General features: G+C 43.9%; 1 protein-coding gene across 1 annotated transcript in view; it reads right to left on the reverse strand.

The window, feature by feature from the left end:
* Positions 1-27,115, reverse strand: part of LOC113615769 (FERM and PDZ domain-containing protein 2-like) — a 97,331-nt gene that overhangs the window by 48,527 nt on the left and 21,689 nt on the right. The window contains exons 2-6 of the mRNA XM_027098532.1: positions 10,152-10,277; positions 8,362-8,522; positions 4,263-4,286; positions 1,885-2,037; positions 42-174 (exon numbers count right to left, since the gene is read on the reverse strand). Coding sequence (XP_026954333.1) covers positions 42-174; positions 1,885-2,037; positions 4,263-4,286; positions 8,362-8,522; positions 10,152-10,277 — 597 coding nt within the window. The remainder of the gene's footprint in view (positions 1-41; positions 175-1,884; positions 2,038-4,262; positions 4,287-8,361; positions 8,523-10,151; positions 10,278-27,115) is intronic.

Raw genomic sequence — 27,115 nt, forward strand, 5'->3', positions numbered from 1 at the left:
CCATCAGCCCACCCAGGGAATGCTCAGGGCGCCATACCCACCTCTGCAGGGATGCAGACACCCCGGGGCCCTCGCTGCCCGGCTCTCACAGCTGGCCTGCTGCAACCTGTTCCTGAGCAGGTAGCTTCTGTCCTGCTGCCCGGACGAGCTTTCCTCCACAGCCCTCCTCTCCACCTGAAGGTCAAGTACATCACACATCCGCATCCCAAGGTCGAGAGGGGACATTTACACAGACGCATACAACCTGGCTATCAGTTTGAGTCAGTGTGGAGGGGTCTGTCCTGCACAGTGGGAGCCCAACAGTGAGCACGTAGCAACCAGAGCGAGGTCTGTGTGTACCAGCCACACAGCCTAGAGGTGGTTCACTCACCCCCACCCTCCAACACCTGCATACTCATGCACATCTGTGCCTTCGCTCACACGCCCCCTCCACGGGCCAGGGTCTCCCTGATGATCTCTCCTGTGCTTCCAAGGCCTAGAGCTACATCCTCTCCACCTCTGCCCTCTCCATACCTGCAGATAGGAATGTCCTCTCATCACCTCCCCTCGTCACTTTACTCACGTCCGGCTCTATTCCACCACGTTACAGCAAGTTTGCTTGCTTGTCTCTCTCCCACAACCTCACTGTGTGCTTAACGCACCCCTGTAGCTTACTGAGTTCAGTGCCCCAGTGAGGGTCGAATAAGCGGTGGAAATCACTTCACAGGTCCCTGATCGAAATCACTTAATGATTTCCCGATGGCAATGCTGCAGATCATCACAATGTCCATCAGGGGACAACGACATATCAATGGATGGTAGGCTCTAGTGTCCTTCGAATACATGGACCTCCTCTGTCCCCACCAAATCCTCTGGCTCAATGTACAGCAGTGACATGTTTACACGCCAAGAGAGAAGGGGTCCAAGAAGGAGGACAGGATGGGAGAGGCATTTTCTTTTATTTTTTTTTCTTTCTTTTTCTTTTTCTTTGGCCACCTGCACAGCTTTCCAGATCTTAGTTCCCCGACCAGAGATCGAACCCCCTGAAGTGGAAGCACAGAGTCCTAACCCCTGGACTGCTAGGGACTCCCTGGGAGAGGCCTTTTCTGATTGACCGTGGGCAGCATCTCCACAGCCATCCCCCCCTCTCCGTCCACATGGCCCCCGTCTCAATTCTCCAACACGCCCCTGGACAAGCGCAGGGCTGCCCAGCGAACACCTCACTTGCCTCACCCGAGTCCCAGCGAGGCTGTCTCCTCCTGAGACCACCTCCTTACTCGGCTTGTCCCCCATCCTTCCATCACTCCCTCCCCTGGGAGTACTTCCCCAATAACTAACTTGCACAAGAATGCCCGCCTCTGGCTTTGCTTCAAGGAAACCCAGCCTAAGCCAAATGCTCACTCTGTGCCGGACCCCTTGCTAGGCACTGGCGAGTGCACAGGGCAGCAAGCACAGCAAGGGGACCCTCTGCAGGTACACGACGGCAGAGGGGAGGGAGCGGCCAGGGACGATGTAGGCACAGTCAGGGAAGGCTTCTCATGCAAGGCCTAGGGTTGAATTTTAATAAGCTAACCCATGGGTCATAAACACGACTGTTTTTATGAAAAGAGGCTCTTTCAAAGATCTCAAGGGTCTTAGCCACATTAGAAATCTAGGCTCGCTCAAAGGTCTTCACCAGCACTGCCCGCTAGAACTGCAGTAACAGGAATGTTCTAGATCTGTCCTGTCCAGTATGGTCCTCGCCAGCTACAAGGGGCTACTGAGAACTTAAGTGTGGTCGGTGTGACTGAGGAATTGAATGTTTTATTTCCTTTCAATGAACTATGACTTAGCTCGTTTGAACTTCAACAGCCACTCGTGGCTAGCGAGTAGCCCCTGGCTTGGAAAACGCAGATCTACACTGACCTCGGAGATGGTGCCCAGAACCAAGCCGACCAGCTGTCTGACATGGAGACTGGCAGAGGCTGGGTGGACGGCCACTTCTTCCCAATGAATCCGACAAGCTTCCAGGATGGACTGCAGCGGTAGCCGCCTGCCAGGCTGGTCTTCACACATGGTTAGCAGAATGGAGTGCAGGGGCTCGCAGAGCTGCAGGGGCTGGAGAGTGGGGCGGCCGCGTGAGAAGCCTCCAGAGCCGCAGCCCCTGAGGCCAGCGCCTTGTCAGGTGTGCCGTGGAGACAACTAAGAACGGATGTTCTCATTAACTAGACAGATGCTCACTCCTTCTGGGGAGTTTAGGGAGGCTGAACAGCCTGAGGCCTGCTTATCACTGTTTATCACTGAGGCCACAAAATGAGGAGCAATTATCTCTGCACCAGCTGTGTGTAGTCTGCTGCTTTCTAATCTGGAACGTCCTTCGGGGCGCGGGGAGCCCAAACACATCCTTGAAATGCCTACGAAAAATAGGTGCTTGACAAAATGGATTTCTGCCTATGCCAAGCACCCAGATCAAACCAGGTCAGCCTTTAACTCACATTCACCTGGCCAGATCGACATTTTCTCTAATTATTTAGGTGGCTTTCACTGGGCCCTTCCCCTAGAGTGTGAGCTCCAGGACCACAGGGACTGTGGCTTTTTCACTTTGGAATCTCCAGTGGTCAGCGTAAGGTCAATAATCATTGATTGAACTTTATGTCACATGTACACATCAAGCAAAAGAAAAAATAGTTATTTTATTAAACACTTCCCTCATGTGTTTGAATGACCATAATTTATATGGGGAAGGTCTCAAATTCATACTCACTCTCAGGTGTTTTCTCACCCTCACCCACACTGTAAGTTATTTTCCAGATGAAGACTGCACTACCATCTCCTGCCACGGAGCATGAGTTGTGAATGCCTATCTTCACGTGTAACCAGGCTACTGAGTCCCACACTCATATAGCACATCAGAGGACCTCTTACGTGCCGGGACTGAGTGGCTACTTGCAGTATAAAGTGGGAGACAGCCCCAGCCTTTAAGAGGTGTAAAGTCTAATGAGGAAGATGGTCACTTAAAGAGACAAGGACAGTACAGGGTGATAAGGGCTTTGGTCTCAGAAACATAAGACGTGGTCATAACACAGAGGAAGGGGCCTAACTCAGTCTGGGGAGGGAGAAGGGAACTGGGGAAAGAACTTGAACTAAATCTCAAAAAGCACACGGGCTGGCCAGGAGAAAGGCTGGGGAGTGAGCCGCAAACAGAGGGAGCAGTGTGGGCAAATGTTGGCATGTGTCAAGAAGGAAGGAGGCTATGGGCAGGACCAGGCCCAGGGCAAAAGGACAATGCAGGGCCCCTTGGTCAAAATTGTTAAGAACTTTAATGCAGAGCACTGAATCAAGTGGGGGGCCCTGTGCTATTACACAGGCCACATGCCCACTAAGCCAGCCCTGATTATGGCAGAGTATCAGAGAGGAACCAGGGTCACAGGTAGGAACCAATTCTGGGCTCCAGGTATGCTCTGCTGAGAAGAGGAATGCAATGCCGTGGGGAGTGGGGAGCTGTGAAAGATTCCACAGGAGAGGGACATGGGCAGGTCCCTTTTCAGAAGGAGCGCCGGAAACACTGGGATGTTTAATTGGAGAGGGCAAGGGTGAGATGGAAGGAAGGAAGGAAAGGGGGGGAGGGAGGAAAGAAATAAGGCAAACAGGCTGGACAGAGTTCTCCAATGTATGTTCTTGTTACACTGGTTTCTACGGAATTCTTATAGCGTCAGATGAAAATTTACACATACACACACATATGCATACTGTAGTCAAAAATTTTATAAAATGCTATGATAAAATTTAAAAGTTTCTGTGCTTTAAGCCTTCTCAGAGTCTTTAATAAACTACTCTGACAAATCTTCAAGAAGAAGACATCGTAGGGACATTTTCCCAAATCAATGGAGCACAGAACCCTTTTTCATGGAAGCATCTCACTCCAGGAAGGGCTGTTTTAAAGCCTTTTTTATAAATTGGTATCTTCAGTATCTATAAAATCCTCTAGCTTCCTACTTCCTCTGGACTGGAGTGGCAAATAAGTTCTTATCTTACTTGCCAATCCCAAATTGTGTCTGCCTGGAGTGCCAAGTTGAGTAGGATTCTGAGGTTCTCTCTGTGCGCAGCAGGAGCAGCTCTTTAATCGATTGGTAATCCTTCCTAGAACCTAGGAGTACAGAGTGGTGGCACATAGCTCAACAGATGTGGTCCCTGCCCTGGGAAAAAACTAAATAAATCCAAAGACATGACCTGGCAAGACTTTGAATATCTTGTTCACAGACCTGATTTGGTGGAATGTGAAACCCTGCTGACCAGTAGAGGGTCATTCCCAAAGAATAGACGTGCATCTGCCCAAGAGAAAAAGCACATGATTAGATTTGTCACCTCTGTTATTCCATGGTCCTGTAAACAAGATACAATTCATTTCCGCATGTGGCAGACACTGTTGGCTGGCTAGCCGAACAACCATCTGCAACTCCCTTAAACTTTGCTGCATCCTACTCTAGAGGCTGAAAGTCTCAGTGACCATGATGCTCAATTTTTGTGAAAGATGTGAAGTAAGTCTGTTAGGGGGCTTCTGAAAAAGTTTGTTCTTTACTGTCAACAGGAACACATGTGGCTGGTCCCATCCTTTGCCCCCTGTTTCTGTCTTGAACACTGATGTGATACATGGAATCATGGCAGCCATCTTATGACCATGAGGCAATAAGCATAAAGACAAAAAGTCAACAGCTAAGGAGGATAGATTGGAAATATACGGCCTAGATCCTTGACGACATTTACCAAGCTTTTGACCAATCTCTTGACTTCTTGTTACATAAATAACTATATGTATGGTTCCAGCAGCTGTATTTTAGGCTTTCTGTTTCTTGTAGCCAAAACTGTCTCTACATGGCACACTACGGTTCAGCCTGATTAAAAAGCATCATATGTTGTCAGAAAGCAACATTGTGTAACAGAAGAGCATTATCTGACTTCCCTGAGCCTCAGTTTCGTCATCTTTAAAGTGAATATTCTGCCTGAAAACTTCTGAGGATTGCGTAAAGAGGACCTGGACACGGTAATAATAATATTCATTATTGTTTTGATTATTATTAGTCAGAGAGCACTTATAACAGACTAAGCCTTTCTCTAAGTCTTTTACTTATATTAATTTATTTAGTCCTCACCACCATCCTGTGAAGTATGTATTTAATTTTCCCCATTTCACAGAGAGGAAACTAAAGCAAAGACAAGTTAGGGAACTTGCCCAAATAAGACCTAAAGCCTAAACTTGAACCCAGGCACCAGAGCCCCTGCCTTGAGCCACTTGGCTTTGTCACCTCTGGATCACACTAAATCCTCAATAAATGTTTATTATTATTATTATTATCATTACTATTATTATTAGGCTTCTATTATAACTGACAAAGTGCATTTCCCTTAAGATTTTTCTCTTCATGAAATGATTTCTGGGACTTTGAAAGGGAGACGTTGAATTCGCAAAGCATGATATGTAAAAACGTATCGTTACTGGAGCAATCTACTGGGTCTAATGCAAGTGGGGTTCATTTTGGTTTTTACATTTTTAGGTCAAGGGCATGTGTACAATTCACATGTGCCAATTAGTCCTCTTCTTGGTCCGAAACTATACACATAAACCAGCTAACCACTCCTCTGATAAAAGGCTAGACACCTGCAGGGAAGTTCACCAGCTGCACCCTCATTTCCAGAGAACTGACCCTGAGAATGGCTGCCTGGGCACTGCCAGAGGCACCGTCCACACCTGGGAACTCACCTGGATTCCAAGGGCTCTACCTTAAAGTGTTCCAGCGCAGGGCCTAAGGCTGCAATGACAACAGGCCTCATCCCAAATCCCAAATACAGCCCACTGGTAGTTGCTGCCTTGGAGAAGGGTGGTGAGAAGGATTCCGAAGGCAACTCCTGGCTCAGCGTGAAAGAACATCATGATAGATTGGTAATGTCTGCCATGATCCCGGGATGGGGTGATGATGGAATGAGTGCCTTGTAGTTAGAGACCTGCCCACACCTTCCACCTGCACCTAGAACTAACACTCCAGGCAGTGGAGGAAACATCTCAGTGTGCTGGGTAGAGCTGAATGTTGTGCTGAGGAGAGGGGTCAGAGTACATCCTCTTAACCTCAGAAAGGGCCCAGGGCTGTGGGAGGATTCTGAGCACAGCCTCTCTTGAGACTACTTTCCTGATTGTCTACCCCACCTCCCACAGGACCCAAGCCAAACTAGATGAAGACAGGAGACACTGATGAATGGAGGAAAACAGAAGTTAACAGAACTGCGTGGTAGGGATGCTGTAAGAGAGGGAATGGCCAGGTAACCTTGCATCCTGGCCTAACAAATAAGGCTGAAGGCCAGTGGTTTCTTCTGCCTAAGCCACACTCCCATATGCCATGCCTAGGGAATTAAACCATCAACAAATTGTTGTTTGGTCCATTAAGGACTCAGTCCCTGCCCACATTGACCCTCTCCCAGCTCAAACTCACCCTTTCCTTCCTGGCTCAGATTCTCAGCAACACGCTTCCCTAGTTCTTAGCTCAGCCTATTCCTTGAGCCTTGGAACTCTGGGAACCCTCCCTCCTCTCCATGGAGGAACATGTGCAGAGGGAGAAGGATGTTCCTCCCCAGCTTGGCTCAGCTCCAGGATGGTCTGAGCAAAGGAGGGACTAGATCTTCAGAAGAGGCCAAGCTGCAGTCAGGAGGGTGATGTCTGTCCCTCACTAGTGAGTGTTGGGAAGGATGGGGAAGGACCCCAGGAGCACTCAAGATCTGTCTTAGCTCAGGTCCTGGAGAAATCAGAGCCTGAAGCAAGGATTCAGTATGACATTTCATTCAGGAGCAGTAAGCCCAGGGCAATGAGGGTGAGGAGAAAAGGGGGAGGGAGGCAAGGACAGATGTGATGTGTGGGGTCACTACACTGGTCACTTCCTTGTAACAAGCAACAAAGCACAGCAGGAAGCACAGCACACTAAGCCTTGGCACTCAGAACTTCTCTGGAAGGCTAGCAAGACTTTCCTAAAAGCAGTTCATGAAGAAAGGAAGAAGGGAGGATTTATCTTCTCCTTCCCCTCCCATCTCCCACTTCCCATTGGTGGAGTTTCACTCCATAGGAAACTAGCTCCCCTGCACTTTCAGGTTTCATCAGCAGGCCCCTCTAGTGTTTGCTCAGAAAGTCAGATCCCATGGCTCAGGATGTATCATCTTAGCTGAGTTCAGAGTGTAGGAGGCAACTTGGTGTGGGTGGAGCATCACCCAAGAGACCCAAATAGGGGCAATCTGAGAGGCCCTCAAGTCTGTGTCCAACACAGGAGTCCAGGGATTCACCCCCGGAATCTGGCACTGTAGGAAAGGGTTCAGGGGTCTGGTGTGCTGGGGCAACTGCCAGTGGGGTGACGGAGCCCAGGCCACCGCAAAGGTGACTCTCATGTTTTCGCTGTGGTGATCTGATTTGGAGACAAACCAGTCAGACATGGGCCCAAACTAGACAAACCTGGAAGCCACTGAGGTCCTATTCTCCAAGCACAAAGGAAAAGCAGCTCCCATTCCAGGATGCCTCCTGAGAGGAGCGGAAATTCCAGATTTGCCCTTTTCCAATGAAAGGGAAAGGAACAGAACTCAATGATTAAACACACCCTATGCCCTGCCCAGTGCTGTGTGCCTGCCTGACATCATTCTTTCCTTAGAAATGCTTCGTTTTAAAATTGAAGATCATGTTTAACTAGAACTTTTTACTATGCAGAAGCAAAACACATCCATGGAAAAACAAAAATCACCACTGATGTTGCCATCCGGAAATAATCACTCAAGACATATATTTTTAGAACTCTGGGCACGTGTATGTGCGTGTGCGTGTATGTGTACACAACTAGGACCACGTTGTACATGTATATATTTAATTTCTTTTCAGGTCATTAAGTTTCTACAGCTTAATTTTAATGCTGTCTTGTTTCATGTCTAACTCTCACTGGAGATCTAGCTTGTTTCCAGTTTGTCACTGATGTCGACCACACAGCAATAAACATCACGGCAGCCAAATCAATCTTTCCTCGTGCCTGGGGATACATTCCAGTTGAGGACTTGCTGGGCCCTTTTTACTGTTTTGCTACATGCTGCTGGACCATTTATCTACAATTTTTCCAGAACTTCTTTTTGAGTATTTCTAATAAGCTGACTTGTTAGGTCATATTAACCCCACTTTATAGACATAGATCTTGGAGCTCAGAAAAGTTGACTTGTCCTCATCTAAGAGCTAATAAATTACTGGCAAGAAAGCCTGGGAATAAAATTCTTTAACTCCATTCTGCTTCAGTGCTCCTCGGGGCTGAGCTGGGAGCTGGGGATGACCTAGGACCAGGCGTTTCCCAGAGGACAGGCCCAGGGGGGCTGCAGAGACACCACGTGCCTTACCTGAGATGCATCAGGCTGCTGCTCGTCATCACTCTGTCCCGGTAGCAGTTCAGGGGCCTTGAAAGGAGCAGCTTCTATATGAGAAACGTGGTCTTGGAAGGAGAGACTTCCAGTCGCAGAAAGCAAGACTGACCAGGGGCAGACCACATAGTCCGAGGAATCTGAAACCAAGGCAGCGATGCGGGTGTAGAGATAGGGCTGCCATCTGGAGGGCCATCTGTGGGACTGTGCCCGGCAGGTGCCTTGCAAACCCCCCCTCTGGGATGAACTGTGAGCAAGACCCGGGGAAACATGTAGTGGAAGGAATTCAAGCCTGACGTGAGCAGGCATAGGAGCATGTGTCATGAAAGGTGGCTGCAGCGGTAGCTGGGAAACTAGCAGCTGCGTCCAAATTCACAGGTGGCCCAAGAGTCTCAAGGTAAAAGGTAAAGAGAGATCAGATCCACCTGGAAATTAGCACAAGTCTGAGTTCTCTGGAGCCAATTCAGGGACCAAGATAGCCGGTCTTCTGGATGTACTATAGCTGTTCATCAGAACCTCCAGGGCGAGGAAGAGGGATTGAAGACTCAGGAAGAAGATGCAGCTGAAGGGACCGGTGCACAGCCTCCCCACGCGGGGACCCTCACCCTGACTGCGCATGTGTCATCTCCCGCATGGGGAGCCTCCACGGCTGGCTGGCAGTCCCCAAGCACGTGTGACTTCGGAGCTGACATCTGGGTGTGGGCACTCAGTGTTTGTTCCAGTTATGAATTTAAGGCCTCGAATCTCCAAATCCGTCTTTCAAGACCTGCTCCCTCCCTTAAGCATCTTTTACGGCGAGCGTGATGTGCAGTTTTCTCAGTAGAGGGCGCTGGAAAGACATTGCGGGAGGCGGGCTCTCCTGCTGTTTCGAGGGAGGTGGGGGAGCGGTCACCGGTTTGTGCTTAAGAGTGACGCTCTGCTCCTACGCACGTCCCAGGGCCACCCCTCGGGCCGACCTTTTCAAGTAATCATCTTCTCGCGACCCGGTCTACACGGACTCGTTGGGCTCCAGGCCTCCTGCCGGCACTAGATCCCGGAGCTGTGGCTCACCTGCTCCCGCCCCCACCCAGAGGGTCACCTATAGGCAAGTGCCTGTGCCTAGCTTGTCCGGTGACTGCAAACGGCTATGGCCAGGCAAAGCAGAGAACTTTGCCATCATCGTGGGCTGCAAGCACAGCTCCTCCAGCCGATCTGAACCCCAACCTGGGGGGGGGGCTTCCCTTCAAATTTTGTCCCTCACTGGGTACTGCCCTCAATCCTAGGAGGCCATGTTGAGTCTTCTTATATCTGACAGTTACTTTTCTATCGGGGTTATAAATAATTCTTTATATTAACCTCCCCTGTTTAGACCACTGAGTGTGTGGGTTCCGTCCCCTGATGGGACACTAGCTGTTGCAGCATCTTGTAGGCGACCATTTTGCGGATGCCAGCCATCCTGATAGCTGCCGCCTGCCTCCTGTCTCTGATTCTGCCCAGACTGCCCAGGTGTTGGGAGAGGCCCACAGAGCTGCAGCTGCTCTCTCCCTAGACACCATGCCCAGAAAAGTTGCAATACCAAGGCAAAAGAACTTTCTTCCAACTCTGCGGCATGCCATGGGTCCAAGAGACAGAGCTGCCCTCCCAGAGCAGCTCCATGGGTGGGTGTCCTTTGCCTACTCATTCTGATACCACGGACGGATGACAGATCAATAAGCAGCACCCGGAAATGTGTCTGGGAAGCTTCACATTCAGCTCCCTGTGACTCAGCTGCCCCAGTCACACACTCTTACCACCACGGAGGTCTTCCAGGAGCCGCTCAGCAGCCAGGGACAAGACGGACCAGATCTCCTCTTCAGACAGAGCTTCGCCCCGGACCTGCAGGGCACTGGCCAGAGTCACAGAGGCCGGGCTCATGCCTGCAAAGACACACGTGTGGCAGAGCCCTTGCAGTGTCCAGGAGCATGTCTGGACCAGCACTGGCCATGACAGCCCATGCATGGTCCAGCCCCCTCTGCAGCACACCAGCCCCATGTTTTATCGCTTACGTCCCCCTGCCTGGGTGCAGGGCCAGGCACACAGGAGAAGCTAAAGAAATGTTCATTGGTGGCTGGCTGGGTTCAGCTGGTTCTCAGTGAATGAGCACGTAAATAAATAAACTCCCAGTTAAGTGTTAAGTCAATAAATGAACGAATGAACAAACAAACCATGAGAATGGTTCCCTCTGAGCTGGGCATGTTCTGTCACAGAGAGCTTCCTTGTCTGGGGAATGTCTCTCGCCTGCTGTCCTCTCTGTCTGGGAAAGTGGGTAAACAACGTTTTTTGCCTCCCAGACATGATTCATGTCTTTTCCTCTCTGGCTGCCACAAGCAGAGTTGGATTTGGTGCCAGAACCAGCCCTGTCTCTAATGATCACCAACACCTGCCTGAAGGGCAAGAATCAGTAGAAGGAATAGTAAGCCCTGTGTTTTGAAAAGGTGCAGACTCACAGGAAAGCAAGGGACTGATCTGCTGGAGAAGGAGGTGAGAAAGCTGGTCTTCTCTTCCCTCTCTTCTTAGAGGCTCTCTTTAAACTAAAGCTGACGTTTAAATGTCTGTCCCCCTGACAAAGCTGCCACCCACTAATCTCCAGCGTGGAGAGCCCCAGGTGCGGTGGCAGCAGGAAGAGGCCAGGCAGGCTTTTCCTAATCCATTTGCGTCACTGATCTTTTCTATAGCCGGAGCTCCGAGGGCGGGTGTGCTGAGTTGGGGGCAGGGTGGGGAGCACATCATGGCCCAGCCATCCCTCCATGCAACATGCTAATCCGAGCTCTCCACTCGCCAGCTGCTCAGCTCCCTCCACGCACCTCCAAGACCAGCCTCCTGCAGCCTGATTCCCAGGAGAAAGAGTCTGGCTCTTCCATCTGTCCCCTGAGGGTGAGAAGGGCACTGCAGCAGAACCTAGACACTTTCTGTATGTGGTATTATTTACCACAAGGAGTCTGCAGAGAGGGACTGTTGATCCCATTTACAGGCAGGAAAGCAGTCCGAGGGAATCCAGGTAAACAATGATGGAATCAAAGCTGTAATCCAGGCCCTCACTTGTCTTTCTTTTCTTTTCTCTTCCTCCTACTTCTTTCAAACTTTTCTTGAGACGTATGGCCTAGGCATTCTCATTCTGCCACATTTTTCTAAATCTTTATAACCACAATGAAACACTGTCTAGTAAAGAAAAAGCAATGGGACAAGATTATGATTCTCAAATAGGAAATGAAATCTCTGAATCTCAAAATGAAGTATCTCTCAAAAAATATGAAATGTGATTTTTTTTTCTAGCTATTTTATGACTAGAAAAAATTGCATTAAATGTATAGAAAGTCTGGAGTAGTTAGTTAATACCATCATTTCCATATAGTAATTGAATGGAAGAAGGACAGCCTTTTCAACAAATAGTACTGGATCCATCATGAAAAAAACTCACACCTTATATAAAAATTAACTTAAAATGGATTATAGATTAATGTACAACACAAAACTGTATGTTTTTAGAAAAAATAAGAGACAATATTTGGATCTAGGACTAGGCAATGGGTTCTTAGACTTGACACCAAAAACACATGTCATAGAAGAAAAAATTGATAAATTGGACCTCTTCAAAATTAAAAACTTTTGCTCTCAGAAAGATGCTGTTAAGAGGATGAAAAGACAAGCTAGAGACTGGGAGGAAATATCTGAACATGTGTGAGGTGGTTAATGTTGCCATGTCTGCTTCTTCAGCAGATATTTCCTGTGTCAACTCTTAATATCAACTCTTGAGCAGAAGAACAATATTTGCCCATCACAGGCTTTTGTGCAGGGTTTTAAAATGAAGAGACTGAAACTGGGGACTTCGTGATTGTTGAGCATAATGTAGTCAACACTTTCCAACACATGCTAATAGGAGGAACAAAATGTATATACTGTATATATTCACATTTTCAATCTACCAAGCAGAGGGAAATGAAAATATGTGCAATATGTAAAAGGGAGTAGGACAGTGCCTAGCACAAAATAAATATTATATAAGTGTTAACTTTTATGATTAATATTGGACAGCACTGACCTAGTATTCATAGGGAATTATTATACTGTACTGAAGTATTACAAAAGTTATTATAGTTATAGATGGTCTTAGATCCTAAAAGTTCTATATTTGACAAACCAACATATTAAATTTTTCTTATTTAATAGCCAGCTAAGAGGGTTTAGGCTTGGTTGAATGAGATTTCTGCTCCTATTTTAATTTTGGAATGTAAATGTACTGACCATCCTGCTTGAAAATAAATTTTACTGCACTAGAAATTTGCCCTGAAAATTTATATATTGTGCCTCCTGTAGAAGGGACACAACACCAGCTATAGTCTTACAAAGGGATTAAACCTGAGTCATATCAGGTCTCTGTATCTAGCTGCCATTTTATGACCTTTAAAGGGTAAAGAATATATTGAACTACACAGAGAGTATGCCATTGCGAAATCCAAACTTGGGAAACTCTGCAAGTCGAACAGCCTAAGTTCTTCAGCAAGTGAATTATTTAAAAAAAAAGAAGGGAAGGAAGGAAAGAAGGAAGGGAGGGAGGAAGGAAAGAAAGAAAGAAGGGAGGGAGGGAGGAAGAGAGGAAGAAAGGAAGAAGAAAGAAAGAAAGAAAGAAAGAAAGAAAGAAAGAAAGAAAGAAAGAAAGAAAGAAAGAAAGAAAGAAAGAAAGAAAGAAAGAAAAGGAAGAGAGAGAGAAAGAAGAAAGAAAGAAAGAAAGAAAGAAAGAAAGAAAGAAAGAAAGAAAGAAAGAAAGAAAGAAAGAAAGAAAGAAAAAGAAAGGAAGGAAGGAAGGAAGAAATGGAAAGGGAAAGAAAGAAGAGAGAGGGGGAAAGAGGAAGGAAGGAGTGAAGGGGGAGGGAGGGAGGAAAGAAAGGAAAGGAAAAGAGAAAATGAGGTAATGGGAATGCCAGAGTAAAAACCTCCAAAAAGCCCTCTCCTCCATAAAAGCAGTGATGAAACAAGCAGCCTTGTAGATATAGTAAAGATCAAAACAGAGTTGTAGCTCTTTCAAAACTCCATTGTCAGAGAATTATCATTATTTGACCTGTCTGGCAGTTCTCTGGAAAGCCCCTCTCACAATGTTTGCTATCACTTGACCCAATTCAGAGTTTGCCCAGTGCAAGCAGACTTTTCCCAGGGGACATTTCTCAAAAACAATCAACAGCAATTGTTTAACATTGCAGCTGCTGGAGGTAGCAATAACAGTTGGGCAAACAGCAAGCTAATTAAAAAACAAAACAAAATAAACAAACAAACAAAAACCTTAAAAGGAGAAACTGGGAAATAAGATATCTATAGTTACCTTTGAAAAGCTCCAGAAAATCCCTGAGAGGCGAAACACTCACCTCTGGCTGACCATGAGATTCTGAGAAAGTCCGAAGTGATAACTAAGACAGAGTGTGTACTGCCTGGCTGAGTGCTGAAGGCCTGTTCTCACAACACACAGAGCCCTCCAGCAAAGACTGGGAGAATTCCTGGTTACAAGCACTTGAAGAAACCCCTGTCCAATCATTAGGTACCCACTAAATTAACTGAGTGGAGACTTCAGTGGCCACCATGACAAAGAGTACAGACTTACAAAATTAGTTGAAGAAAGTAATTAAACAAACAGCAAATGGGCTATGAAACAGTCATCATCAGCCTTTCACCAGCATGTTGTGATGCCTCTGGGCTTCTCTCCAAGTTTTTCTAAACGGTCTGGTGGGCGAGTGCGTGCTACTGCTGTACCGTGGACTAAAAAGGGGATCGTTAACTATCTAAAGGATGGAGGGATCCCACCATATGGATAAACCCAGTCCTGCTGCCAGTGAGGATGCTTGGATAAAGCATCCAGCCAACAGGCATAACTTTTGGGGGGAGTTTCATTGCTGCACCCTCATCTCTCAAGCATCTTGCTGGATCTCACCTCCACTGCCTGAGTCCTCTGTATTGACTCCATTCTCTGAAGACTTCTGTGGTCATACAATAACCTAAAAGTCTCTTTTTCCATCTGAAACCCCATTGCCCATTCAGGAGTTTCCTGGGGCTCCCTTCCATAAGTTCTCGTGCTGTGGTACATCCTGTCAGCCACCAGCTTCCAGCAGCCTCGCAGCCGGGTCTAGCTTGGCCTAGAAGCTCCATCCATGACCTTGCCCTTTAGTGCTTCTTCTTGGGCTGCCCTCTCACGGGGGCCATGGTGGGAGCAGCCCTGAGCTTCATATGTGAGATTGCCTAGTATATTATAAGCTCTGGCTATGAACAGAATGGTAGGTCCAACAGAACATCCTACCCTTATGAGGCTTACATTCTAGGGGGGATGGGGAGAAGGGGACAGACAATGAACAGGTAAACAGATAAACAAAATAATTCCACAGAGAGAGAGAGACTAGGCAGAACAAATAGACAAGGGGATGCACTACAGCATGCCTTTGGTGTGAGGACACCTGAGCTGGAATGGTCCAGGAAGGAGCCTTGGAGAGGTGACATTTGAGCTGAGACTTGAAGGTCGAGAAGGTGTCAGTATTGGGAAGAACTTTCCAGGCAGAGGGAACACCAGGTGCAAAATCCCAGGGCATGGCAGATTCTGAGATCAGAGAAAAGCTGGGCAGGACAGGAGCACGGGGTGAGGGAAGCGAGCAAGGGGGCAGAGAGGTGTGAGGGGAGGCGCAGAGCTGGTCAGGTGCACTTCTACCCAGCCTCTCTGGCCAAGGAGAGGAGTTTGCATATTTGCCTCAGAGCGGCAAACTTGGCCTACCTGCTAGCTTGCAGCATAAATACAACCCACGCTGTGTGAAGCCACTCTGTGTGAAGCCACGCTGTGTGATGCCACGCTGTGTGATGCCAGGCAGAAGCCTTACTGACACAGCCACGCTGCTGAGTATGGACCAGAGCAGAGAGGGGATTACGATGCCTGAGGGCTGGAGTCTAACACCTTATCTCATTTCACCAATTCTGTACGTGGAGATGGCTTTTCTCAAGGACAAGGCTCACATCTACCCCCACCCCCCCACCCCTCAGGAAGAATCATGTCTAATTCACCTAGACATCTGATGAGTGACAGTCACCGAGTGCCAGCTGGTGGATCAAGCCACCTACCCGAGGGAGGCTGTGCCTTGTGCATTTGTTACGGTGACATCTTACAGTGTTTGTAAAGTGCTGGCTTCTGAAGAAGTCAGGATCTCTACTAATCCTAATCATCTACTGACTGTGTAGTGGCTTTTGAACTGTGAGATTTTAGTCACATTCCAGTATTCTGCCCTCACTTACCTCCTCTCCCTCACCCTCCACCAAGGCACCAGTGATGATCTCTGGCCTTAAACAAAGTATAGTTAGTGTGATTTACAACCCTCTGCAATGCCCTAGGAGACACTCCTGCATTGGGACAGAACTTGGACCAAGGTCTCTGGAGCTTCAAAGACCCTTCTTAGCTCAGGAGTTCAAGGGCCCACTGCCTAGGAAGAGAGGGCATAAAGGTGGAAGCGAGGGCAGCAGAGGAGACCTGTATGGTGGGGATGATGCCCAGCCTCTGGTCTCCTTGGGACAGGCCAGTGGTTGAATACTCCTTCCTTGAAACACTCCGTGTTACTTCAGATTCCTGGTTCCCCTAACTTTCTCAGTGTTCTTTCTCCCTCTTGCTGTCCCTTAAATGCTGTCCCTTACGATTCTATTACAGACCCTGTAATAGTTTCTTTTGGCTGCAGTAACAAGTTACCACAAACTTGTTGGTTTGTAGAAATTATTATCGCAGAGAAAACAGTCTCTCAGGGCTGAGATCAGTGTCAGCAGGGCCACACTCCCTCCAGAGGCTCTAAGGGAGAATCTGTTCCTTGTCTCTTCCACTGTCTATGGCTGCCACCATTCCTTGGCTTGTGGCCACATCACTCCAATCTCTGCCTCTGTAGTCACCTCACCTTCTCCTCTTCTGTCTGTTTTAAATCTCCCTCTGTCTGCTTCTTACAAGGACATTTGGGATTAGGGCCACCTGGATAATCCAGCATAATCTCCCCATCTCAAGACCCTTTAACTTCACCACATCTGCAGAGTCTTTTTTGCCATATAAGGTAATATTAACAGGTTCCACAGACCAAGATGTGGATATCTTTGGGGTGTGCAGGTGGAAGGGGGCATTATTCAGCCTGCCATAGACTTTTTCATGCAACACTCTCTACCTGTTAGCTAAAAAAAAGACATGAACTTTGGGAGGTTGAGTCCCCAGCCAGGATTACAGGCTGTGAGCTTGGGCACACAGCATATGCATAACCTCTCCGAGCCTCAGTTTTGTCATCTTGGAAATAGGGTTAATCATGGCAGTTCCCTCATGGAACTGTTGGGAAGATTATATCAAAGTGCTCGATATATAAAAGGTGCTGAACTCATCTTATTTACCTCCTCTTTCCATCTCTGCTCCAACCACCCAGAGAGGGATTTTAAGCATCAGGGCTGCTGAGCAGCTTCCAAGTATGAGATTTTTAAGCTATGGTGTTAATTGTTTCCATCTGTCTGCCAGGATTGAGCCGCTATAAACTTCCCATTTTCAACCTTCAAAAAATGCCTAAAATACCTCAATGTCCCCAAAATAGACACCCTGGGGAGGGACCAGAGAAGGATGTGGGGCTCCCATGGAATCAAACCTTTCAGAATGATCCTTGTTTCTCTCCTCCTTTTGTTCCATGTGTCTCCCTTCATTCCTCTCCCTTTGGACAGTCATTAAAAACCATCCATCTGCACTCAGGCCAAAATCTGAGCAAAACTTTGCAGAAGGCAAATGGCACCCTTCCCCCCAGGAGGAAAAGACAGCTTCTGCCTCATCTGGGCTCTGTTTAAAGCGGTAAAGGACAGGGCTCTTACCTTCCAGAACTCTCCCACAGTGAGCTCCTTGGAACCTGACCTCAAGTGACAATCTCTCCACACAGTCCCCGACCCTAATTTAAATACTGGCTGCAGCACCAGCATAGCATGACCTTGAACAAGTAAACTCTCAAAATCTCATTTCCCTCATCTCTAAACGGAAATGATACTTCCTACCTTACAAGACAGCTGTGAGAAACAGAACAAGCTAATGGAAAAAAGGCAACTAGCAGATAGCCTACCTTTCTTTAGTACCCCAAGGTGGAATCTTGCATTTCTAGATAAGAGAGTGGATACTAGTGTCCAGAAAAATATTTAGAGCATTTTAAAGTAGTGTTACTCCCACCTTCCATTCTTACATACCATTTTCCCAATTATTTGCCACTTTCCTATATTATCTGTCCTAATGAGGCAAGTTTTTTAATTTAAGTACGTTTATTTAAAGAGGAAACTGTATAATATACTTATAGTGAGTGAAAAATCAGTATTATTGGACATAAATAGAAGGTAATTATAACTAATTTTTTAATCATTGAATTCTTGCCAGATAATATTGCCTTCCAAATGCTCTGAGCCCAAGGCCTGATCTTTCACTGTGAAAGGAGCAATTCTTTCAAGAAATGTGAAAGGCCTTTGGCTCTGAACAGACTCTCTTCTTGACATAATCAGAATTAAAGTAAAATGTCAAAAACATAATTCAATGTCATTAACGCAGCCTGCATTCCAGCTGTATTCTTTGATCCTGCTTGTCCTTTGGAAAGTACTGTTTCACCCTTTTTTAAGGCCTCAGGGCCAGTTATAATGCAATCTGTACTCAGAGGGTACCAATTTTACTTACTTTATGATAATGACTTAAATTTTATTTTAAAGCAATGCCTTCTAAGGAGACAAGCCCTTTATAGCTTAGAGTTTTCATAAACTTGTGTAATTCCCATAAAAACGTTTCAAAATAGGCAAATCAAAATGATCCCCATTTCCAGATGAGGAAACTGAGAATTTAACTGACAAAAGGTCACAAAAGTCACACGTCTAGTCAGTGCCATTTAAGCTTCTAAATGAGGGGAAGGGAGGAGTTGTAACCTAACGAGATTAATTAAAGCTATGTGTGTTTAAATTAGTATTCAATTTATTAATGTTGTGAATTTTAAAAGCTGCTTTTTCTTAAACCTTAAATTCAGTATTATGCTCCATTCATCTAGTGATTGATATAAAAAAAGAACCACTTGACAAGATATTTGATTAATGTTCAACTAATTCATAACATTAACCATCAGGGTGTTCTCCAGAGAACCAGTAGTAATTCGCACAGTCAGAGAGGTTTGTTCACATACCTCTTCCCAGACTTCCCTGTGACCAAATTTTTAATTTTAACCTTCCAAGTCCCTGGCCAGCCAGCTAAGTTATTGGCCACAGCCCATGAATCAGTATAGATTTGACCTCTGGCAATTTCTCTTTCCAGGAAAAGTCAACAACCAGGTACACAGCTAGAACTTCTGCCCACTGGGAGGACTTCCCTTCACTGTCCTCCTGGGTTGTCCCAGAGAGGGGCTGCAGCACTGTAGCTGTTCCACTTTGGGGTGGCGCCAGCATATCATGCAGAACCATCTGTAAACCAGGCCCCAGTTCTTCCTCAGTTAACTGGTCATAGGGAACTCATCATGAGGCCACAGGTGCAGGCTGAGAGGGAACAGGCAGTGTAGCAGGAGAGGCGACCCTGGCCTCATGTAAACTACTTGTGCCTTCAGGGGCTGCTGAGCCAGATATCACATATACCACTTCCTGTGCACACCTAACTTCATGGCTTGGTGGGTCAGACTGCACCCAGCTCATGATGGGCGGCTCAGGTCATATGGTAACTTAGTGGCTCATAGTTAAGTGTTCAGCCTCTACTAAGGTCTAGTACAGGTCAAAAGATGTTCATCAAGAGAGTAGCTATCCTCAGATGATGGCAGGGCTTTGCTCTAAAATCCTAAGGGTCTGAAGGGTCTGCACTGTGATTCACTCACAGGGGCCTGACAAAACTCCAAACACCTTTATCTGCCACAGACACTTCAAGCACCATTGGATCTGCTGGGTCATCTGGGCCAAGCGTCAGAGCAGCTCTGTTGCAGAACCTTCTCTTGCTCTGGGCCCTACTCATAATTAGCAGATTTTCAGGAACTTCAGTAAATTGGCTGGAGTAGCACAACCAAATGAGGAATATGTTTCCTTCAAAATCCAAAGAGCCCCACTAAGCACTGTGCCTTTTTTTTATTTGTAGGAGAGGCCAGATGCAGCAACTTATCCTTCACCTTAGATGGACTACTTCAACGTGTTCCACACCACTGGACCCCTAGAAATTTCACTGAGGTGGAAGGCCCTTGAATTTGGGGGAGATTAAATTCCCACTCTCTGACATGCAAAGGTCTTATCAATAAGTCTAGGTTAGTTGCTACTTCTCACTCATCAGGTCCAATCAGCATAATGCAATCAATGTAATGGACAAATGTGATAACTTGTGGAAGGGAAAGGTGGTCAAGATCCCTGCAAACTAAATTATGACATAGGGCTGGAGAGTTAATATGCCCCTAAGGAAGGACACTGAAGGTGTATTACTGGCCTTGACAGTGGAAAGCAAACTGCTTCTGGTGGGCCCTACGAACAGGTATGGAGAAAAAGGCATTTGCCAGATCAATAGCTGTATACCAGGTACCAGGGGATGTGTTAATTTGCTCAAGCAATGAAACCACATCTGGAGTGACAGGAGTTACACCTTGATTAAGTTTGTAATAATCTACTGTCATTCTCCAAGATCCATCTGTATTCTGCACAGGTCAAATAGGAGAATTGAATGGGGCCATGATACGAATCACCATCCCTGCATCTTTCAAGTTCAAGTGATGGTGGCTCTAATCTTTGTAATCCTTCCAGGAATGCAGTATTGCTTTTGGTTTGCTATTTTCTAGTGGCTTCCACTTGGCCTTTCCCACAGTGATAGCCCTCACTCCATAGGTCAGAGAAGCAAGTTAGCATTCTGCCAATTGCTGAGTATACCTATTCCAATTATACATTCCCAAACTGGGTAAATAACCACAGGATGGATTTGAGTACCACATCTACAAAACACGTTAACAGCAACACCCAGATTAGTGTTTGATTGAATAACTGGGTACCGTAGCCTAGCTAAGCTGACATATTGCAAACTAACCATCATACCTATGATTAACATATTAAATACTCCTAAAAAATTAACTCCATTTTCAAAATTAGTTAATGAAGTTCTCTTGAATATTTGAACTGTATTTTAAACATTAATACTTTTAATTAGGCCAAAGCAAATTAACAAACCTATCAGGCCAAGTCTTCTTATATATATATACACAACTCCTATCAATATAATGAATAAAAGTAAAATAGCAAATAAATCAGGTTCTCTTAAACATTTCATAATTGTTTGGTGCTGATGCAATTAATATTGTGTTTATAATTTCCAATTCTAATCATCAAAGAACAGTTGACTATTTTTGAATTGTATGTGTCTCCCTTTAACTTCCACCCATAAACACTGTTTATAAACTTAACTAATTACATTCATATAATTTCACATTAAATCATTAAGTCAAGTATGTTGAGTGTTCTCTAATATGTCATATTTTCTTAAATATTTCAAATACCTTCAACATATTTCTTCATGATTACAAGGCTTATCTCTAAAGGAACATTACAATTATTAATGCTTTCTGCCTTTGTCTTCCCAAACTTTTGTTTTACTTCCCCAGTGGAGGCTACTGGGTCTAAATATTTAGTTTATAGATTAGTTACAGACAGAGATTCTGGATCTGGGTCCAAGGTTTTGCAGATTAACTGGCTGAACTTTCAGCTTCGGGACTTTTCTATTCTACAACACAACCTCTTACAACTGGGAATGAACACTTTTTCATGATGTTTACTTGCCTGAGTTGCATCAATTGGATGCATCACTGGCTCATTATGATTATAATTAAGTGCTTTATCATCCAAGTTATACTGTTCAAACTCTATACTCTCTTTTCACTTTCTTATCTATCTCCTGTATCTATTTTATCCACCTCCTCTCCATAGTTCTTTAATTTTCCACAAGTGTCTGAGAATACTCAAATACCCCACCCCTGTCCCAACAGGCCCGTGCTTCTCAGGGAATATTCACCGCCATGCAAAGTGAAAAGCAAAGAGAGCAAGAAGACCCCACGTGACCATAATCAAGCCATGTTTAAATTCAGCCCTTGTGGGCTCCCCTGGTGGCACAGTGGTTAAGAATCTGCCTGCCAATGCAGGGAACACAGGTTTGAGCCCTGGTCCAGGGACATCCCACATGCCACGGAGCAACTAAGCTCGTGTGCCACAACCACTGAGCCTGCGCTCTAGAGCCCACGAGCCACAACTACTGAGCCCACATGCCACAATTACTGAAGCCCGTGCGCCTAGAGCCCGTGCTCTGCAACAAGAGAAGCCACGGCAGTGAGAAGCCCATGCACCGCAACAAAGACCCAACACAGCCAAAAATAAATAAAATAAAATAAATTTTTAAAAAAAGTAGAACTCTTCCTTGTGGAAGCTGAGAGAGAATGGCTTCAGATAATCCACCTTAAAAAAAAAAAAGCTTTATGGCAGTAACGAATGGGTGAATTTGAGGAACTGTGGGGGAGGGGATTATAATACCTTGATTCAACCTTACTGAAAATTTCTGTTGAAATCCTAACACTGTCAGTGGTGCTTAATGAAAGACTTCAAGTAAAGAAATTATTGACCCAATGTTTGAAAGCTCAGGGTTGGAAAGATTAGGGGGGAGATTAGTGATTTACCTATGAGGTATTGTAAAATTTAAGTTAAATTTATATTTATACTATAGCTTATTAAAATGGAGGTTCTGACTAAGTATTTGTTTATTTGCTTTAATAGTTAGTCTACTATCTCTGACTTGTAACCTTGAAACTGTGTGTTTGGAAACGTATATCACAGTTGTTAGAAGGCTTGCCATAGAGAAGCATGTTTGTTTCACCCAAAAATGACAACAATGTTTGCAACAGGAAGTTAGGTGTGTCCAGTCCTGTAAAAACTAATTCACTATAACTGTAAGGCTTCTTTACATTTTACACTGCCTGAATATCTATTAAAAATATATACACAAAGATACTCTTAAAGGTAAAAATGTATATTAAATGTTTTGTCTTTGTGAAATTTACTTTTGGAAATAATATAAGTGATTCTAACGAATGGACTTTGAAATACTACGCAAGGGACTTCCCTGGTGGTCCAGTGGTTAGGACTTCATGCTTCCAATGCAGGGGACATGGATTCCATCCCTGTTCGGGGAACTAAGATCCCACATGCTGTGTGGCAAAAAAAAAAAAAAAAAAGAAAAAAAACATGCTACACAATGTCTCGTTCCTCCACAGATCTATAAGGTGTGTGCTGGGTGACGTTCCCAAGACCGCCCCCAGGTTCCATGATTCACTAGGAGGACTCAAAAGACTCAGTTTATAGTCCTAGTCATGTTATTATTTAACACAGAGAAAGAATACAAAGCAAAATCAGCAAGAACAAAAGGTAGATATGGCAAATCCGGGGAAAACAAGGCACAGGTTTCCACAGTCCTCTTCCAGTCAAGTTACAGAGGATGTGCTTTTCAATTCCCCCAACAATGAGCTGTAACAACATAAGTGAAATATTGTCTACCAGGAAAGCTCATTACCCAGCGTTTTTACTGGGGGCTGACCACATAGGCACCCTCTGCCTAGTATGCACCAAAATTTCAGAGTCCCAGAAGGAAAGTATGTATTCAGCATAAACCATATTATTTGCACCATCTAGGCACAGATAATGCCTCTTATCAGTTAGGGTGAAGGAGACTCTCCCGAAAACCAAACTCCCAGACATCAGCCAAGGGCCAACCTTTTAAGCAGGCTTTTCCAAGAATAGCAATCAGTCCAGCTATGTTGTCCTTTCTGTACAGAAGGTTAATATGGCTAGTGTACAATGAAGGAGAGGTAGAATGGAACAAGATGAGATTGAGGAGGTAAACAGAGGTCACATCATAGAGAAGTGTTCAGGCCATGGTAAGGCATTTGGAATTTTTCTGAACAAAATGGTAAATTAATGAAGAGTACATCTGTCAGGGTTCATCCAGGATAACAGAAATTAGGTTTTTCAAAAGGAAAAAAGTTAATACAAAAAATTGATTGTATAAGCAATGGAAGAGCTGGAAAGATGAGAGGATGGTTAGGAAAATGTCCAGCACAGAGAGTTGCAAGCATGTGACCAACTGATAGAATTCATACTTGTGAAAGATCACTCTGGCAGCAGGGTAGATGGTACAATTGAAAGGCTCCAGCATCCTTCTAGTGTAAGTTCCAGAAGAGAATGGAGGGAGAAGAGAGAAGGAGGATTTGAAGAAATAAATGAATTGCTGAGGGCTGTCCCTAGTTAAAGAAATGGGAGTCCTTAGGTACAAAGTACATTCAAGTAATGAACAGGATAAATCAAAATAAATTCACACCTAGACACACTGCAGTAACACCACACAACATCAAAGACAAAGAGAAAGTCTATATGTTATCATTCATAAAGATAGATTATCTATAAAGCAATTACACTAGTCTTGGAAATTATATCTTAACAGTAGCATATAAGCCAAAAAATTTTAGGGTACTCATCTCAAAGGTAGAAATCCAGAGAATTCCCTGGCAGTCCAGTGGTTAAGACTCGGTGCTTTCACTGAGGTGGCCAGGGTTCAATCCCTGGTCGGGAACGAAAATACTACAAGCTGCTTGGTGCAGCTAAAAAAAAAAAAAAAACATAGGAATCCAATCTATAGTTTCCAAATCAGCAGATTATAAAAAGAATACTAAAAAGTTTATTAATCCAACAGAAAGTAGAAAAAGGAAAAACAAAGAAAAATAATGATAAATAAATCACACAAAATAAGACCAAACACATTAATAATATATCAGAAATCAATAAATGTAAAAAGATTAAATGTACCCATTAAAAGGCTGGATTTAATCTGTTTAGCAAAAGGCACCATTACCATTAAAGAGTAAAATGCTAACCCAGAGGGGGAGATGATATCTGGAATACATATATCAAAAAAAGAACTTTTATCTAGAATGTATCAATATTTTAAAAACTACCACAAATCAATTTTAAAAGAACAGATGCAATAGGAAAAAATGGACAAAAACTTGAACAAGCACATCACAAAAAAGAATACTCAAGTGGCCAACAAACATATAAAAAATGTGCTCAACTTTATCAATCATCTGGGAATTCCAATTAGAATCACAATGAGATACCATTATACACCCATCAGAAGGACTAAAATGAAAAAGACATAAAGTTCCACGAGCTGGTGAAGATATAGAATAACTGGAACTCTCATATCTCATTGGCAGACGTGTAAATTAGTACAATGACTTTAAAAAAAACTACCTGGCAGTATCCACAAAAGCTAAGCATGTGCCTACTCCATGACCCCAAATTTCTACTCTTCATATATACATGTCCACAAAAGGCAAGTAGTGAATGGACATAGTAACACTATTCATAGTATCACCAAACTGGAAACTACTCAAATGCCTATAAACAGTAGGACAGATAAATAAATTTAAAATACTCTACAGCAATGAGACAGAACAAACTACAACTAAATGCATCTGATAAATAGAATAGTGAGAAAAATAAGCCATGCACAAGAGTATATTCTGTTGGATTCAATCTATATAGATTTAAAAAAAAAAAGAGGTAAAACTAACCTTTCCTGTTAGAAGTCAGGATAGAGGTTACCCTTAGTCAAGGGAGAGTGGTGGATAGGGTACAAGTAAGGCTTCTGTCATGCTGGTAATATTCTGTTTATTGATCTGGGTCCTGGTTATGCAGATGTGTTCAGTTTGTTAAAATTCATCAAGATGTGCACTTATGATTTGTGTACTTTATGTATCTTTAATGTCAATAACAAGCTTTTTTAAAAGGCTGAGTTCATCATATTAGAGGGAAAAAGAAAATCCTGCTAGAGTTGTTTAAAAGAAACCATCTAAAACAGAATAAGAGAAAAATTGAAAAGACAAAATTAAGGATAGGAGTGATATGGAAGCACTAACCAAAAGAAAGCTAGCATAGCAATATTAATAAAAGACAAAAGTTAAGTTTTTGTCAAAATAATGACCAAGAAAATCCTCAAAAAAAAAAAAATACCAATCATGAACTTAAATGCACCAAAAATACAACCATAAAGTCTATAAAGAAAAAACTGACATAGTTACAAGGAGAAATTTACAAACTGACAATCATAGGAAGAGATGGTAACATATTTTCTTAGAAATTAATTATTCAGATAAAATAATAAGGATACTGAAGATGAACAATAACATTAACATATTTCTTTTAATAAATCTATGATCAACAAACATGTTTCTGTTATAAAAATTACATGATTGGTAAATAGGGGAAATAAAGTCAATATAATATGGAAATAACGTTGGTAAACACTTAATTAGTCTTCTTCCTAGAACAGAGATGTTTTGCACCAGGTAGTAACAAATGAACACCAAGTAACAGAGCTGAACTCAGCAAGCCAATAGGCTACGGAACACATTTCCCCATTCATTTCCTGTACTTCATCCTCACTCAGTGTGTTCTTTTACTCTGCTTTGGAAATATTCTGTCTTGAAATTTTCTCTGATCTTTGTGCATCACTAGCTAAATGTTGGATTCCAAATATTAAGCATGCAAAGTGGTTTGAAAGTGCCACAGAACCATGCTGTGACGTAATTTACTCTGGCAAGTGTAAGAGAAGACAAGTTTTAACAATGAAAGAAAAGCATGAAATTCTAAAGCATTTTTTAAAAATGGAAGAACGTAGGACATCCCTTGAGCTACTGAATCAAGGGCATCAACACTGTTGCACAAATTAGAGACAGTGTAAAAATAAAAGAAAGTTATCTAGATGGAACAACTGATTGCTAGTTCAAAAAAATCTAAATGAAGATGAGAAGTAAGAATAATAAAGGCAATGGAAAGACCAAAGATCAAACACAGAAGTCATCAGGGGAAAACTTCTCCACAATTAAAGAAAAATCCTTGGCAACATATAAAGACCTTTTTATTAAAGCTAAAATATTTCAAGTCTGTTATCCTTTAACATTCACAATGGCTGGTTTAGTGGCTTCAAGACCTGGTATGTCTTCCACAATGTTAGGCTCTCTGGTGAAGCTGAAAGTGCAAATGAAGAAGCTGCAAAGACTTTTTACCCGGTGTTAAAACAAAAAATAGTCATATTATAAAACCCCTATGAATAAAATAGTGTGGCATTCGCATATGAACAGACTAACGAAATAGAATATAAAATAGAAATAGATCACATTGAATAAAAAATTTAGTAATTTAAATCAGTGAGGAAAAAGCATTGACCAATGAATGATATTGGGACAATAGTTGTTCACTTGGCAAAAATAAATTCAAATTCCTACTGCACACAAAATTTAGGATTAATTAAAGTACTAAATAGTATGTATCTATATAGGAGAGACAGAGAGAGAAAGGAGGGGAGGAAAGGGAGAGGGAGAGAGAGATTTAGGATATAATAATGTTTATTTTATTTATAAATGAAATGGTGAAAGCCTTCTTAAGCAAGATAAAAAAATTCAAAATCCATGAAAGACAAGTGGTATATTAGACTACATTAAAAAAAAAAAAAAAGTTTGGTATGGCATTTACATGAATTAAGTCTTAAAATATGCAACAGGCAGACTTCCAGTTTCCGCTCCAGTCTGTGAAGAGTTTGGAAGTCATCACTCCCATTCTCACAATTAGAAAAAAAGTAAGTGGCTGGAGTCAGTACCAGGAAGGAAAACAGACGGTAACT

Source organism: Aethalodelphis obliquidens, unplaced genomic scaffold, assembly GCF_003676395.1.
Source record: "Aethalodelphis obliquidens isolate GAN/ISIS:26980383/991018 unplaced genomic scaffold, ASM367639v1 scaffold124, whole genome shotgun sequence".
In the NCBI taxonomy this organism is placed as follows: Eukaryota; Metazoa; Chordata; class Mammalia; order Artiodactyla; family Delphinidae; genus Aethalodelphis; species Aethalodelphis obliquidens.